Here is a 17,484-nt window from a genome sequence, read left to right on the forward strand (position 1 = left end):
ATGTGCAGTGTTCCGGTTGTGTCTCTGTGTAGAATGTGAGTGTGTCTCTGATGCTGGTCTCTCTTCAGAGCGAGGCGGTGTCCTGTTTGAAGAAGGCTCGTCAGCAGTATGTGCAGTGTTCCGGTTGTGTCTCTGTGTAGAATGTGAGTGTGTCTCTGATGCTGGTCTCTCTTCAGAGCGAGGCGGGGTCCTGTTTGAAGAAGGCTCGTCAGCAGTATGTGCAGTGTTCCGGTTGTGTCTCTGTGTAGAATGTGAGTGTGTCTCTGATGCTGGTCTCTCTTCAGAGCGAGGCGGGGTCCTGTTTGAAGAAGGCTCGTCAGCAGTATGTGCAGTGTTCCGGTTGTGTCTCTGTGTAGAATGTGAGTGTGTCTCTGATGCTGGTCTCTCTTCAGAGCGAGACGGTGTCCTGTTTGAAGAAGGCTCGTCAGCAGTATGTGCAGTGCTCCGGTTGTGTCTCTGTGTAGAATGTGAGTGTGTCTCTGATGCTGGTCTCTCTTCAGAGCGAGACGGTGTCCTGTTTGAAGAAGGCTCGTCAGCAGTATGTGCAGTGCTCCGGTTGTGTCTCTGTGTAGAATGTGAGTGTGTCTCTGATGCTGGTCTCTCTTCAGAGCGAGACGGTGTCCTGTTTGAAGAAGGCTCGTCAGCAGTATGTGCAGTGTTCCGGTTGTGTCTCTGTGTAGAATGTGAGTGTGTCTCTGATGCTGGTCTCTCTTCAGAGCGAGACGGGGTCCTGTTTGAAGAAGGCTCGTCAGCAGTATGTGCAGTGCTCCGGTTGTGTCTCTGTGTAGAATGTGAGTGTGTCTCTGATGCTGGTCTCTCTTCAGAGCGAGACGGTGTCCTGTTTGAAGAAGCCTCGTCAGCAGTATGTGCAGTGCTCCGGTTGTGTCTCTGTGTAGAATGTGAGTGTGTCTCTGATGCTGGTCTCTCTTCAGAGCGAGACGGTGTCCTGTTTGAAGAAGGCTCGTCAGCAGTATGTGCAGTGTTCCGGTTGTGTCTCTGTGTAGAATGTGAGTGTGTCTCTGATGCTGGTCTCTCTTCAGAGCGAGACGGTGTCCTGTTTGAAGAAGGCTCGTCAGCAGTATGTGCAGTGCTCCGGTTGTGTCTCTGTGTAGAATGTGAGTGTGTCTCTGATGCTGGTCTCTCTTCAGAGCGAGGCGGGGTCCTGTTTGAAGAAGGCTCGTCAGCAGTATGTGCAGTGCTCCGGTTGTGTCTCTGTGTAGAATGTGAGTGTGTCTCTGATGCTGGTCTCTCTTCAGAGCGAGGCGGTGTCCTGTTTGAAGAAGCCTCGTCAGCAGTATGTGCAGTGCTCCGGTTGTGTCTCTGTGTAGAATGTGAGTGTGTCTCTGATGCTGGTCTCTCTTCAGAGCGAGACGGTGTCCTGTTTGAAGAAGCCTCGTCAGCAGTATGTGCAGTGCTCCGGTTGTGTCTCTGTGTAGAATGTGAGTGTGTCTCTGATGCTGGTCTCTCTTCAGAGCGAGACGGTGTCCTGTTTGAAGAAGGCTCGTCAGCAGTATGTGCAGTGTTCCGGTTGTGTCTCTGTGTAGAATGTGAGTGTGTCTCTGATGCTGGTCTCTCTTCAGAGCGAGACGGTGTCCTGTCTGAAGAAGCCTCGTCAGCAGTATGTGCAGTGTTCCGGTTGTGTCTCTGTGTAGAATGTGAGTGTGTCTCTGATGCTGGTCTCTCTTCAGAGCGAGGCGGGGTCCTGTTTGAAGAAGGCTCGTCAGCAGTATGTGCAGTGTTCCGGTTGTGTCTCTGTGTAGAATGTGAGTGTGTCTCTGATGCTGGTCTCTCTTCAGAGCGAGACGGTGTCCTGTTTGAAGAAGGCTCGTCAGCAGTATGTGCAGTGTTCCGGTTGTGTCTCTGTGTAGAATGTGAGTGTGTCTCTGATGCTGGTCTCTCTTCAGAGCGAGACGGTGTCCTGTTTGAAGAAGGCTCGTCAGCAGTATGTGCAGTGTTCCGGTTGTGTCTCTGTGTAGAATGTGAGTGTGTCTCTGATGCTGGTCTCTCTTCAGAGCGAGGCGGGGTCCTGTTTGAAGAAGGCTCGTCAGCAGTATGTGCAGTGTTCCGGTTGTGTCTCTGTGTAGAATGTGAGTGTGTCTCTGATGCTGGTCTCTCTTCAGAGCGAGACGGTGTCCTGTTTGAAGAAGGCTCGTCAGCAGTATGTGCAGTGTTCCGGTTGTGCCTCTGTGTAGAATGTGAGTGTGTCTCTGATGCTGGTCTCTCTTCAGAGCGAGGCGGTGTCCTGTTTGAAGAAGGCTCGTCAGCAGTATGTGCAGTGCTCCGGTTGTGTCTCTGTGTAGAATGTGAGTGTGTCTCTGATGCTGGTCTCTCTTCAGAGCGAGGCGGGGTCCTGTTTGAAGAAGGCTCGTCAGCAGTATGTGCAGTGTTCCGGTTGTGTCTCTGTGTAGAATGTGAGTGTGTCTCTGATGCTGGTCTCTCTTCAGAGCGAGACGGTGTCCTGTTTGAAGAAGGCTCGTCAGCAGTATGTGCAGTGTTCCGGTTGTGTCTCTGTGTAGAATGTGAGTGTGTCTCTGATGCTGGTCTCTCTTCAGAGCGAGACGGTGTCCTGTTTGAAGAAGGCTCGTCAGCAGTATGTGCAGCGCTGTGAGGAGCTGGAAAAGGCTCGTGTGAGCAGCGCCCGGGCGGAGGAGGAGACGGGGGCAGCGGGCAGCGGCAGCAAGACTCTGGATAAGAGACGGCGCACACAAGACGAGGCTCACTGCAAGGTGCTAGTGAAATTTGAATCGGTGTCATTAAAAAAGAGAAGGAAAAGAGATGTGAAAGGCTTGGTCGGCTCTCCTTGAATAGGACGTGCAGTGTGTGCTGATCTGCTGATTGTGCACCCCAGTGTAAAGTCTGTGTTGTGTCTCCCAGGTTCAGGAGGCGACGGCTCACTACAAAGCATGTGTGACCGAGGCCAACACCCGACAGCAAGAGCTGAGCAAAGTGAAGGAGAGGATCGTCAGCCACGTCCGCAAGCTCATCCTCCAGGGGGACCATGTGCTGAAGGAGGTGAGGGGTCGGGCTGGGGTCACACAAACACATGCAAGCTCATCCTCCAGGGGGACCATGTGCTGAAGGAGGTGAGGGGTCGGGCTGGGGTCACACAAACACATGCAAGCTCATCCTCCAGGGGGACCATGTGCTGAAGGAGGTGAGGGGTCGGGCTGGGGTCACACAAACACATGCAAGCTCATCCTCCAGGGGGACCATGTGCTGAAGGAGGTGAGGGGTCGGGCTGGGGTCACACAAACACATGCAAGCTCATCCTCCAGGGGGACCATGTGCTGAAGGAGGTGAGGGGTCGGGCTGGGGCCACACAAACACATGCAAGCTCATCCTCCAGGGGGACCATGTGCTGAAGGAGGTGAGGGGTCGGGCTGGGGCCACACAAACACATGCAAGCTCATCCTCCAGGGGGACCATGTGCTGAAGGAGGTGAGGGGTCGGGCTGGGGTCACACAAACACATGCAAGCTCATCCTCCAGGGGGACCATGTGCTGAAGGAGGTGAGGGGTCGGGCTGGGGTCACACAAACACATGCAAGCTCATCCTCCAGGGGGACCATGTGCTGAAGGAGGTGAGGGGTCGGGCTGGGGTCACACAAACACATGCAAGCTCATCCTCCAGGGGGACCATGTGCTGAAGGAGGTGAGGGGTCGGGCTGGGGTCACACAAACACATGCAAGCTCATCCTCCAGGGGGACCATGTGCTGAAGGAGGTGAGGGGTCGGGCTGGGGTCACACAAACACATGCAAGCTCATCCTCCAGGGGGACCATGTGCTGAAGGAGGTGAGGGGTCGGGCTGGGGTCACACAAACACATGCAAGCTCATCCTCCAGGGGGACCATGTGCTGAAGGAGGTGAGGGGTCGGGCTGGGGTCACACAAACACATGCAAGCTCATCCTCCAGGGGGACCATGTGCTGAAGGAGGTGAGGGGTCGGGCTGGGGTCACACAAACACATGCAAGCTCATCCTCCAGGGGGACCATGTGCTGAAGGAGGTGAGGGGTCGGGCTGGGGCCACACAAACACATGCAAGCTCATCCTCCAGGGGGACCATGTGCTGAAGGAGGTGAGGGGTCGGGCTGGGGCCACACAAACACATGCAAGCTCATCCTCCAGGGGGACCATGTGCTGAAGGAGGTGAGGGGTCGGGCTGGGGTCACACAAACACATGCAAGCTCATCCTCCAGGGGGACCATGTGCTGAAGGAGGTGAGGGGTCGGGCTGGGGTCACACAAACACATGCAAGCTCATCCTCCAGGGGGACCATGTGCTGAAGGAGGTGAGGGGTCGGGCTGGGGTCACACAAACACATGCAAGCTCATCCTCCAGGGGGACCATGTGCTGAAGGAGGTGAGGGGTCGGGCTGGGGCCACACAAACACATGCAAGCTCATCCTCCAGGGGGACCATGTGCTGAAGGAGGTGAGGGGTCGGGCTGGGGTCACACAAACACATGCAAGCTCATCCTCCAGGGGGACCATGTGCTGAAGGAGGTGAGGGGTCGGGCTGGGGTCACACAAACACATGCAAGCTCATCCTCCAGGGGGACCATGTGCTGAAGGAGGTGAGGGGTCGGGCTGGGGCCACACAAACACATGCAAGCTCATCCTCCAGGGGGACCATGTGCTGAAGGAGGTGAGGGGTCGGGCTGGGGTCACACAAACACATGCAAGCTCATCCTCCAGGGGGACCATGTGCTGAAGGAGGTGAGGGGTCGGGCTGGGGTCACACAAACACATGCAAGCTCATCCTCCAGGGGGACCATGTGCTGAAGGAGGTGAGGGGTCGGGCTGGGGCCACACAAACACATGCAAGCTCATCCTCCAGGGGGACCATGTGCTGAAGGAGGTGAGGGGTCGGGCTGGGGCCACACAAACACATGCAAGCTCATCCTCCAGGGGGACCATGTGCTGAAGGAGGTGAGGGGTCGGGCTGGGGTCACACAAACACATGCAAGCTCATCCTCCAGGGGGACCATGTGCTGAAGGAGGTGAGGGGTCGGGCTGGGGTCACACAAACACATGCAAGCTCATCCTCCAGGGGGACCATGTGCTGAAGGAGGTGAGGGGTCGGGCTGGGGTCACACAAACACATGCAAGCTCATCCTCCAGGGGGACCATGTGCTGAAGGAGGTGAGGGGTCGGGCTGGGGTCACACAAACACATGCAAGCTCATCCTCCAGGGGGACCATGTGCTGAAGGAGGTGAGGGGTCGGGCTGGGGTCACACAAACACATGCAAGCTCATCCTCCAGGGGGACCATGTGCTGAAGGAGGTGAGGGGTCGGGCTGGGGTCACACAAACACATGCAAGCTCATCCTCCAGGGGGACCATGTGCTGAAGGAGGTGAGGGGTCGGGCTGGGGTCACACAAACACATGCAAGCTCATCCTCCAGGGGGACCATGTGCTGAAGGAGGTGAGGGGTCGGGCTGGGGCCACACAAACACATGCAAGCTCATCCTCCAGGGGGACCATGTGCTGAAGGAGGTGAGGGGTCGGGCTGGGGTCACACAAACACATGCAAGCTCATCCTCCAGGGGGACCATGTGCTGAAGGAGGTGAGGGGTCGGGCTGGGGCCACACAAACACATGCAAGCTCATCCTCCAGGGGGACCATGTGCTGAAGGAGGTGAGGGGTCGGGCTGGGGCCACACAAACACATGCAAGCTCATCCTCCAGGGGGACCATGTGCTGAAGGAGGTGAGGGGTCGGGCTGGGGCCACACAAACACATGCAAGCTCATCCTCCAGGGGGACCATGTGCTGAAGGAGGTGAGGGGTCGGGCTGGGGCCACACAAACACATGCAAGCTCATCCTCCAGGGGGACCATGTGCTGAAGGAGGTGAGGGGTCGGGCTGGGGTCACACAAACACATGCAAGCTCATCCTCCAGGGGGACCATGTGCTGAAGGAGGTGAGGGGTCGGGCTGGGGCCACACAAACACATGCAAGCTCATCCTCCAGGGGGACCATGTGCTGAAGGAGGTGAGGGGTCGGGCTGGGGCCACACAAACACATGCAAGCTCATCCTCCAGGGGGACCATGTGCTGAAGGAGGTGAGGGGTCGGGCTGGGGTCACACAAACACATGCAAGCTCATCCTCCAGGGGGACCATGTGCTGAAGGAGGTGAGGGGTCGGGCTGGGGCCACACAAACACATGCAAGCTCATCCTCCAGGGGGACCATGTGCTGAAGGAGGTGAGGGGCCTGGAATCTCCCGAATTGCAAGGTGGTCTTTATAACTGAGGAGCCTTCAAGAAGCGTCCGGCTGTCAGTCGTGTCACCACAGAGACAGAACACTGCGGCTCTCGTCTCTCCCAGGTGACCGTGAACATGTTCCACTATCAGAGGCTGCAGATGGAGCCGGCTCCCCAGGGCTTCCTGAACCTGGAGCTGACCTGCAGACCCTGTGAGCCGGGGGAGACCTACCTGTCCTTCATCCAGAAGAGGAGACTCCGGGACCTGCCTGTAGAGAGATTCTCCTTCCAAGAGGCCCTCCCACAGGGAAAGAGGTCAGCCACTTCCTCTCCTTTCAACACTTGTAGGGATTGTGGAAGCAGCTATAATCCTTTATCTATTGATCTTAATCTGTGTTATTAATTATCCTGGACAACAGTGAACTTTTCACTGCCACATTGTTAACCTCTGGACATATTGCATGCCCTTTCATCCATCCTCTTCATTTCTTACAAGACATTCAAATGTAGCTACATTCCCCTTACATTGTGACCCCTGGGACTAGAAATATCGAGTCATGAGGCTGCAATTCACTGACTGATGGTAGCCTTGCAGACTGTGGTGGCCCAACACCATAACATTATGAGATTGCAGGGCTTTGCAATGCTCTAATCAGTGTCCCAGCAGGCATTGACTAAGCCAGCACCGCAGTGACTGTGAAGCGACTCACTCCAGCATACTCTGTCTCCAGGTCGTCCTCCAGTGGCCATCAGAAGGTCTGCAGCAACCAGCCCAGCCCTGTGATGGACATGTCCCCCCTGCCTGATGAGACTTGTGGAAGGAGCTCAGTGGGGACCAGGCCAGGCAGCGGTGATGCCGAGAGCTTAGGGGGCAGCTTCGAGTCTCCACTCTCCAGCCCAGGTAAGAGGGAGGCACGCCTTCCCCCTACACACATTTTAAATGGGATCAGCCACACGGTGAGGATCCCACATTTTACTGTATAGATATATTTCACTGAGGGTGGAACTAATATTTTCACTTTTCAAACATGTCGAACAGACAAAGGCTTCTGTATGAAACTAGAAGAAACGAAGGCTTTGATTTGAACATTCAGCAGCACTATGGGGATCCCTCTCGGTTTTCAGCAGCCGCTTATTTTTAGGGGTGAAACTGAGTTCATGATCAAATCAACCCCCTTAGTCAAGTCGACCAGAGGTTTTGGCCAATGCCTTTGTCAGTATGTATAAGGAACGAGTCCCACAGTCAAGGGGTCCAGTATGCTGTAAGTTCATGTGTCTGTTTCAGTGTCCTCATTGTTAGTCTCTTCCTAAGCTCACATGGGTAGGAAGCTGTGGAAGACGCCCTCTACTGGCACCATGTCCTCGGAGGACCTGGAGGAGAAGGAGGCGGGGCAACAGTACGATGGAGGTGAGTCTCTGCTCCAATCACAGCCTGCAGCGGAGGCCTGATGGACACACCCGCTTACCACTTCACACACCCCTTTCAGAAGCTTGAGGCTCCAAAATGAATTCCTTCCCTCTTCAGAGCTGTGGTTTTAAATTTATCTAGAGAATCACTTGTCCAATTTTGATGATACTTGCTAAAGACAGGAGCATAAATGGCTAATCTTTTTAGAAATGAAATGTGTCACATTTCTGTACACATGTCTAGAGAACTGTTAACACTACTTTAGGTTAAAGTAAGCTCTCAGTCTTAATCTTGGCTTATCTGTTTGCACTTCTGGGTCAAAGCATGTTACTGGCTGAAAGCATGTCAATCAGTAGGGGAAGCAGCTGATTGGTTATTGACAGGAAAGAAGCCAGGGAAGGGGTGGAGACAATTTCACTCTCCAGGAGAAATATCCCAGGATGTACAAGACAGTCAGAAAGCAAGGCTTGCAAACAGTTCTCTTAACCCAGTGTAGCACCAGACATCATGTTCTGAAATAAAAACACATGTATGCTGTAAGATGTGTTTCTTTCAAAAGTGCTGTAAAGTGAATAGATGTGCCTGGACGAGACATTTTCTGCAAGTATTTTGTGACTATCAGAATAGGGAGGTATCGGTCTTATGAGGAGGTCCATGCATTGCGTTTGGTTTGAACAGAGGATATTAGTGGCCAGCAAGCAATGTGAAGAGGGCTTTATTATTATTATTATTCTTCTTCTTATTATTATTATTATTATTAATAATGTGTGTTGCTTCTTGTTCTTTTCAGAATCAGGGGATAATTACGGTACTCTTGGAAGCCGCTTGAAGAAGGTGTCTCTGTCCAGAGCAGCACAGACGCACCGCCTGCGCAAGTCCAAGGGAAAAATGTCCAAGTGCCGGCAGTGTGACAACTACATCTACATGAGCGGGATTGAGTGTGAGGAGGTGAGCTCTGCATCCAGACTTCATCTGCAGCAGCAGGATGCACTGAAATCCAGTATGTGACTGCAGGGGACCCTGATACCTGCTGCACAGAGTGGGAATCTACAGCGGGCACCAGAAAGTATCGAGTCAGAAGAATTCATATTGTGGTTCCCAGATTTGCATGCATTGCAGGATTGTCTGATTGGCTGGCTAGTGTGCGTCTCTCCTAAGCGTGTCCTGTACTTGGTCTCTGGCAGTGTAATCTGGCGTTCCACCGGAAGTGTCTGGAGCTGTGCGTGCAGGAGTGCGAGGACCGGAAGCTGGGGGCGCAGGGGGGGGTGTTCGGGGTGGACTTCGCTCTCGTCCCCCGCGGATTCCCAGAGGAGGTCCCCTTCATCGTGCGCCGCTGCACTGCTGAGATTGAGAGCCGAGCCCTGGGGGTGCAGGTCAGCAGACTGAACTCCTTGCTTTCCCTTTCCTCCGTAGTCCAGTGTCTTTTGCTGATAGTTTCATGTCAATTAAATGATCATTTTTGCAGGTGAATTCAGCGTTTCCTGTCTGAAACGTTTGCATCAAATTTAATTAATTATGAGTGCTTCTTAATGCAATGAATTTTATTTTTTGCATTTCATTTTTTCACACTTTTTGATGGTCTGTGTTAAGGTGCTTTCACTCTTGTTTTTTCTTGCAATACACCTGCTGTGCACTAGATGGCGCAGGGGTACTGTACATATATATTTTGGCAGGCAACCTGAACTGTAAAGACTAGAAATACTAAAAGTAAATAAATAAATCCAATGACACATTTTTTGACTGGCAGTCTTCCTCAATGTCTCTGTGCCAGGGAGTGTATCGGGTTAGTGGTGCTAAGCCCAGGATACAGAAGCTGTGCCAATCCTTCGAGAGCCAGCGGGAGCAGGTGGAGCTATCGGAACACTCGCCTCATGACATCACCGGTGTCCTCAAGCACTTCCTCAAAGAGGTACACCCTGCTGCATTCTGGGGAATGGAGTCCATTTAGTACACTACAATCACTGGAAGGCCAGGGCAGTAAAGAAACAGAGAGGAAGGGGAGCCACAGGGATCAGTACCTTTGCTGTTTCTTTTCTACATCAACAATTAGCAAGCTTGTAGAAATCTCAGGTTTCAGAAAGCAGAAGGGAATGGCCAACACGTTTTTACATGATGGTGCCTTGGGATGTTGACATGAAAAGCCTTGTGCATATTGTAGTTTTTGAATGTATTTTATTCTTCGCTTGCTCCCCCTAGCTGCCGGAGCCGGTAGTGGTGTTTGACCTCTATGACGAGTTTATGGCCCTGGGGAAGGACATCCAACGTGTGAGTGATGGGCATGACTCCCCAGAGGCTGCTGGGATACTGGACCTGAGCGCACGAGACCTGCTGGGCAAACTGCCGGCATCCAACTACAACACACTGAGACACATCATTGCACATCTCTACAGGTACTGAGCTCTTCACACTGAGACACATCATTGCACATCTCTACAGGTACTGAGCTCTTCACACTGAGACACATCTCTACAGGGACTGAGCTCTTCACACTGAGACACATCATTGCACATCTTCACAGGGACTGAGCTCTTCACACTGAGACACCTCTCTACAGGGACTGAGCTCTTCACACTGAGACACATCTCTGCAGGGACTGAGCTCTTCACACTGAGACACATCATTGCACATCTCTACAGGGACTGAGCTCTTCACACTGAGACACATCTCTGCAGGGACTGAACTCTTCACACTGAGACACATCATTGCACATCTCTACAGGGACTGAGCTCTTCACACTGAGACACATCTCTACAGGGACTGAGCTCTTCACACTGAGACACATCATTGCACATCTCTACAGGGACTGAGCTCTTCACACTGAGACACATCTCTACAGGGACTGAGCTCTTCACACTGAGACACATCATTGCACATCTTCACAGGGACTGAGCTCTTCACACTGAGACACCTCTCTACAGGGACTGAGCTCTTCACACTGAGACACATCTCTGCAGGGACTGAACTCTTCACACTGAGACACATCATTGCACATCTCTACAGGGACTGAGCTCTTCACACTGAGACACATCTCTACAGGGACTGAACTCTTCACACTGAGACACATCATTGCACATCTCTACAGGGACTGAGCTCTTCACACTGAGACACATCTCTGCAGGGACTGAGCTCTTCACACTGAGACACATCATTGCACATCTCTACAGGGACTGAGCTCTTCACACTGAGACACATCTCTACAGGGACTGAGCTCTTCACACTGAGACACATCTCTGCAGGGACTGAGCTCTTCACACTGAGACACATCATTGCACATCTCTACAGGGACTGAGCTCTTCACACTGAGACACATCTCTGCAGGGACTGAGCTCTTCACACTGAGACACATCATTGCACATCTCTACAGGGACTGAGCTCTTCACACTGAGACACCTCTCTACAGGGACTGAGCTCTTCACACTGAGACACATCTCTGCAGGGACTGAGCTCTTCACACTGAGACACATCATTGCACATCTCTACAGGGACTGAGCTCTTCACACTGAGACACATCTCTGCAGGGACTGAGCTCTTCACACTGAGACACATCATCGCACATCTCTACAGGGACCGAGCTCTTCACACTGAGACACATCTCTGCAGGGACTGAGCTCTTCACACTGAGACACATCATTGCACATCTCTACAGGGACTGAGCTCTTCACACTGAGACACATCTCTGCAGGGACTGAGCTCTTCACACTGAGACACATCATTGCACATCTCTACAGGGACTGAGCTCTTCACACTGAGACACCTCTCTACAGGGACTGAGCTCTTCACACTGAGACACATCTCTGCAGGGACTGAGCTCTTCACACTGAGACACATCATTGCACATCTCTACAGGGACTGAGCTCTTCACACTGAGACACCTCTCTACAGGGACTGAGCTCTTCACACTGAGACACATCTCTGCAGGGACTGAGCTCTTCACACTGAGACACATCATTGCACATCTCTACAGGGACTGAGCTCTTCACACTGAGACACATCTCTGCAGGGACTGAGCTCTTCACACTGAGACACATCATCGCACATCTCTACAGGGACCGAGCTCTTCACACTGAGACACATCTCTGCAGGGACTGAGCTCTTCACACTGAGACACATCATTGCACATCTCTACAGGGACTGAGCTCTTCACACTGAGACACATCTCTGCAGGGACTGAGCTCTTCACACTGAGACACATCATTGCACATCTCTACAGGGACTGAGCTCTTCACACTGAGACACCTCTCTACAGGGACTGAGCTCTTCACACTGAGACACATCTCTGCAGGGACTGAGCTCTTCACACTGAGACACATCATTGCACATCTTCACAGGGACTGAGCTCTTCACACTGAGACACCTCTCTACAGGGACTGAGCTCTTCACACTGAGACACATCTCTACAGGGACTGAGCTCTTCACACTGAGACACCTCTCTACAGGGACTGAGCTCTTCACACTGAGACACATCTCTGCAGGGACTGAACTCTTCACACTGAGACACATCATTGCACATCTCTGCAGCGACTGAGCTAACATACATTCAAATAGTATTTTATGTCCTCCTTGCTGCTGTATTTAAGTTGTGTTTGCAATCATTCTCAGTGGTTCTGGGTTCTGTTGCTCCACTATTGAGCTCTTACCATTTTTTGCTCCGAAGCCTTTACCTGGCTGTGAGCTGCTTTGAGCTTCTCTGAAGAATCCTAGTGGAGCTCAAAGCAAGTTCCAAACCAAGTAACGGCGGAAATGAGAATACCGCAATATTGGAGCAACAGAGCCTAGAACCTACAGCTCTGGACAAAAGTTCAGCATCACCTAGAATCTTAGAATGCAGACATAATTTAAAACATACATATATATGAACATTTATTTAACATCATGCAATCAAAGAAACTGCAAAATAATATCGCAGAAGTGTACCGGAAGCCATAATAGTAATACAGTATTTCATGCTAGATTTCAAAATGTCACATTAAGCATGTGGCAAACTACAAAGCGGTATGCAATTCAATATGTTAACGTAACGTTATCCAGCAGGTTTCATTCGACTTTATGAAGCAAAATTTATATAGAGATACAGAGGGTGATGCAAAACTTTTGGCAGGAGCTGTAGAGGAGTCACTTCAGCGCCTCTCCTCTCATTCCCCCCCCCCTCCTACCCCCCCACCCCCAGGGTCTCTGAGCAGTTCGAGGAGAACAAAATGTCCCCCAGTAATCTGGGCATCATCTTCGGGCCCACCCTGCTTCGCCCCCTGGTGGCGGGAGAGGTGTCCATGATGGCTCTGCTGGACTCTGGATACCAGGCCCTGCTGGTGGAGTTCCTGATCTCTCACTACGAGAGCGTGTTCGGGCTGGACGAGCTGCCCCGCTCCTCCCCGGTGCTGGCAGGGGGAGAGGGGGCGAGGGACAGGCAGGCACAGCGCCCGCGCTCCTTAGAGGTACCGCACTGCAGATTCCAGAGCACCGCTGTGCTTTCACTGTCTGTGACACTGTAACTATTCTCTCAGTAAAGTTCCATTACAGGTGGCTTCTAGTAGATATTGACCATACCACTGCCACATTGTTACAGCGTTGATTGTGTCACCAGGGAGGCTTTTGTTTTTGGAACCCATATTATTTGAGATATGTTTCTAATGTATGCCTAATGAAGGTGTGGGTCTAAAAATCGCATTGGTTTTGATCTCATTGGAAAACTATAATCTGGTGAGATGTCTCCAGGTGAATTTTCAGCGATACGCTTCAGAAAACAGCGATGGCAGGAAGCATAGCCCTTATAGATGCTGAACACACATTGCAATTCGTTTTTTCGTATTTGTAACTATTGGAATTTGACAACGCTGTTTCTGAAACGGAAGATCCTGTAGAAGGCATTATCAACTCAGGTTTCTGATTTCCCTTCTGAAATATCTGTTTTTATGAGTGTCAGTTATTCTGCTCAGTTAGTAACTAACAGGTTGTACAGTTTTTATAGCTGTATGAAACCCCTGAGACTCATTTCATAGTGAATTGCACAGCCATTTTATTCAGCAACAGACTATCTCTCCCTTTGATTCAGAATTTCAGTTTCTAACACGCGTCGCTTGATAACCTATCAGCTAAAAACCATACCTTCCAAATGAGAACGAGAGCCATGTCATAAAACGCTGTCTGGCTCCCCAGATTTACTTCTACACTAAAAACAAAAATCGCCCTTGATTTGTGAGCCCGGGACAGGCGCCGCGTATTAGATCACTATCATACCTGAGAGCCAGGATTCAGCTGTCCTGTTCCTATCCCAGTTTAAGGAAAGCGTCCTTCCTTTACACTCTGTGTCTCTCTTGGTTTCAACAGAGCCTCCCGATGAAGCGAGACTCGAGCGAGGGCTATATATCCGACAAGTCGTCTTCCAATGAGGCGGTCGATCAGCTCAGCCCAGACACCAATGAGAGAGCAGGTAGGAGGGGGGAAGAGGGCTGGCAGCCAATAGGGAGGCGAGAGGAGGGTCTTAGGGAGGGTTTTCGGATATGGAATAGATAGTTTGAAACGAGTGCAAGCTGTGATTTAACTGCCTCTCTGTGCCCATCTCTTACCTGTCTCCTCATCTGTGCTGCACCTGGTGTTCTATATAAAACGCATTGTTACTGCCCAAATACTTCTCAGAAAATGACCTTGCAGGTATTCAGCAATCTTCTAGCATTATTATTATTATTATTATTATTATTATTATTATTATTATTATTATTATTATTATTATTATTATTATTTTAACCACCAACATTTGTCTCCTGCTTCTGTAAATATTAATGACAGTATGTGTGTTTTAATTTAAAGCAAACTCCTTCAAATCAAATAAAAATAAAATTAACCCCCCCCCCCCCCCGAAACTAAAAGTGTTGTGGAGCCCTTAAACTTTTTGGTACCAACAATCTTTTTTTTTTTTTACAGTCCTCACATTCCATTATTGATTTCATCAAAGAGAAAACGCTTGCAGTGATAACATTGAGATTACGGATCGAGAATCGGAAGCTAGTAGCAGCTGCAGAGGTTTTCACAACCTTCTCCTCAGTTTCAGAAACGGCGATGTCAAATCCCAGTCGCTTACAAATCAGTAGATAAGAAATATTGTCAGAAAGCAGGTTTCTAAAATGTGTTTCATAATTTCTAGAAAGGTTACAGCTGCTGGCTTGTGAAACAGACTGCTGAAAAAGACATACAGATCAGTCACTGCAGGTCCCTTCTAGGGGTTGCTTGGTCCTTATGTCAAAGTCAACTACTTTGCCTTATCCAATTAAGCACTAAATCGTGCCAAGTTTAGAAAGAAGAAAGACATTTCGATGAGCTCAAAGGCTTGGCTTCTGACCTACTGAATTTCTTTTCTTATTTCTGAATTTACCTCCTGCATGCACATTCTCACTGTGTGGGGATCCTGAGATACACAGCTTTTCTGATTGCACACAACAACTGCTACTTATGAGTCATCAACCACACAAGAAGGAATACCTTCCTGACATCCTCTTAAACTACGGGCTGTATCAATAACAGTTCAGTCGTTCATAAGGGCTTGCGAAGATGTCTTCATCAAATCAACTAGTCTCCCTATTCTCCGTTTTAATTAAAGAACTTGTTTCATTCCTTGTTAAAACATTCAAACTTTTTTGTTTTTAAAATGGTGCCACTTGAGGGCACTGTGGATCCAAAAGTGAATTTCACATCCAGAAAAACAACAAACGACACTGTGGGCAAAAAACTACAAACCCAGTAAAGGCTGCTGGAATTCTGTAACCTGGCATCTGGAGCCCTTACTTTGTGAAGGCATTCTCACCAGATGCAGTCTTGATGTAATCCAGTCTGAATTCATTGTCTTTGACTAACTGTGTTCAAAATGCATGCCAGTCCGAGTGTCATGAGAATGTCAAACAGAGGATTGGCCTGACACAAGTGACACGACAAACTAACAGAATGGAGACACACATTGATCTGTAACCCGTATGATCATTCTGTGGGCAGAGAAAGTCTTTAGGCTATATTAGTATGTTACACTGGACGTATATAAGTGACCCGTCATCCTCCCTCTCTCTCTCTCTCTCTCTCTCTCTCTCTCTCTCTCTCTCTCTCTCTCTCTCAGTTGTCGACTCAGCTATGACCCCAGCACTGGCTTCCACAGAGGGGGCAGACGTAGATTCAGTGTCAGCGGGAAGCACTCAGTCCAGGGGGCACTTCAGCCGTCAGCCCATCAAGTACCAGCGGCAGCCGGTGCCATCTAGAATCCTCCCGGTGATCCTGAAGGGCAGCCTGCCTCGGATCCCCTCGGAGCTGCAGAGCGAGGACAAGTCCTCCCTCGAGCGCAGGGCCAGGCCAGGCAGCAGGAGCTCCACCCCAGAGCGCCCCAGGCTGGAGATCACACAGGAAACTGCCAGGCTTCTCTGCAAGGCCCATGGGGAAGGGTCCGGGATCAGACTTCTCCAGGACACAAGCTCTGAGGCCAGCAAGGAGGAGTGGAAGCCAGCAGGACACGACCAGGCTGAACAGCCCTGTGAGGAATCGCAGGTGGAAGGCCTTGCTATGTGTAATAACAACCAATCCAACAGTAACAGAGTGTGTGCTGGAGATGGGAACCCTGTGGAGCAGATCCTGTCTGGACTGAGGCTTCGACAGACTGACACAGCCGAGGGCAGGCAGCTCCATTTCATGTGATCAAAGAGTGGAAACTCGAGCACGCTTGGGTGTAAATGGGTCGTCCTGTTGAGCAAAATAAATACTGTTCTCTGTAGACTGGAACACTTCCTGTGAAACTTCTTCAGCCTTGAAGGAATTAGTCACTGATTATTGACAAAAGGTCCCTTCAGAATTATTTAAAGACTCAAACTCGATATGAACTGTGTTAGACTGTCGCAGACTTACTTAACCACAGTCTGGGCCAGAATACGTTCTGTACTTCACATTTTGTTTAAGAATCCAGACCCTTTTAGCTCTCTGGTTTGTTTTCTCTGTGAACTAAACTTCCACCCTTCCTTCTCCTGGCTGCAGCAGCCCGGGGCGATCGCATGAATGCCATTCGGAGGCTTTTGCTTCAACTCACTGCAGGTGTGTTTTGTACTGTGCTCTGATCTTACAAGAAACACCCCCTTAGTAAATGGAGATTTGGGAAACGACAGCATTAGCTGATTCAAAATTAGGGATACTCAGATATTTAGTTCACTAGCGGCCTGATAAATGATAAGTGACAATAGCCTTCCTACACCCAGTGTTCATTCCTGTATGAAATGTTACAGCACCCCGAAAATGCAACGAACTCCTCTGAATTCTGCTGTCTGTATGTTATTGTTTATAATATGTGTTTTTCCATGAAGAATAAAAATGACCTCTGAATGTAAATTGCAATCGGAGAACAAAGGAAGGGAAATATGTGGAGCTGAATTGGAATAAACATTCCCTGCACTTTGGGTTTCAGTGGGTTGTGGTCCTGTGTAAACACTGCATTAGTAGCGTGTGCTGTGTTTACAAACCTCTTCGACAAAGACATGACAAATCAGCAGACTGGCTTGATAACAAACTGCTGGAGTTTTAGATGCTTTTACACTCGGAGACACAAACATTTTATGGAGAGTGTTGGGTTGTGGAGATGTTGTTTATTTCTGCTCTAAACACTTTGAACAGATTTTTCAGATTGATACAGCCGTGTGCTTTATCATCTTTATATTGGAACTTTCATTGGTAACACATCACAGACCAGTCTCCTGTGGTGTTGTTCCAAGCATTACTTCTGTTCAACAACTAGTCTTAACTCATCAGGAGTTGGAGTTGCAGGTTAGACATGATTCTCAGAGCTCTCTTGAGGCTACGGGCAGACTTTGAAAGGCACCGGGATACTTTTCATGGAAAGCCTTTGCTGCAGTG

The 17,484-nt window shown here is 50.3% G+C and overlaps 1 protein-coding gene across 1 annotated transcript in view; it reads left to right on the top strand.

The window, feature by feature from the left end:
• LOC117965645 (GEM-interacting protein) overlaps positions 1 to 17,025 on the top strand; it is a gene marked incomplete at its 5' end in the record, with an annotated part of 32,639 nt that extends 15,614 nt beyond the window's left edge. The window contains 12 exons of the mRNA XM_059006869.1: positions 2,553 to 2,726; positions 2,875 to 3,012; positions 6,331 to 6,521; positions 6,938 to 7,107; positions 7,519 to 7,614; positions 8,405 to 8,562; positions 8,799 to 8,987; positions 9,386 to 9,523; positions 9,811 to 10,004; positions 12,782 to 13,046; positions 13,939 to 14,041; positions 15,713 to 17,025. Coding sequence (XP_058862852.1) covers positions 2,553 to 2,726; positions 2,875 to 3,012; positions 6,331 to 6,521; positions 6,938 to 7,107; positions 7,519 to 7,614; positions 8,405 to 8,562; positions 8,799 to 8,987; positions 9,386 to 9,523; positions 9,811 to 10,004; positions 12,782 to 13,046; positions 13,939 to 14,041; positions 15,713 to 16,281 — 2,385 coding nt within the window. The remainder of the gene's footprint in view (positions 1 to 2,552; positions 2,727 to 2,874; positions 3,013 to 6,330; positions 6,522 to 6,937; positions 7,108 to 7,518; positions 7,615 to 8,404; positions 8,563 to 8,798; positions 8,988 to 9,385; positions 9,524 to 9,810; positions 10,005 to 12,781; positions 13,047 to 13,938; positions 14,042 to 15,712) is intronic.
• Positions 17,026 to 17,484: the final 459 nt, after the last annotated feature.

Source organism: Acipenser ruthenus, chromosome 34 (genome assembly GCF_902713425.1).
Source record: "Acipenser ruthenus chromosome 34, fAciRut3.2 maternal haplotype, whole genome shotgun sequence".
NCBI lineage: Eukaryota > Metazoa > Chordata > Actinopteri > Acipenseriformes > Acipenseridae > Acipenser > Acipenser ruthenus.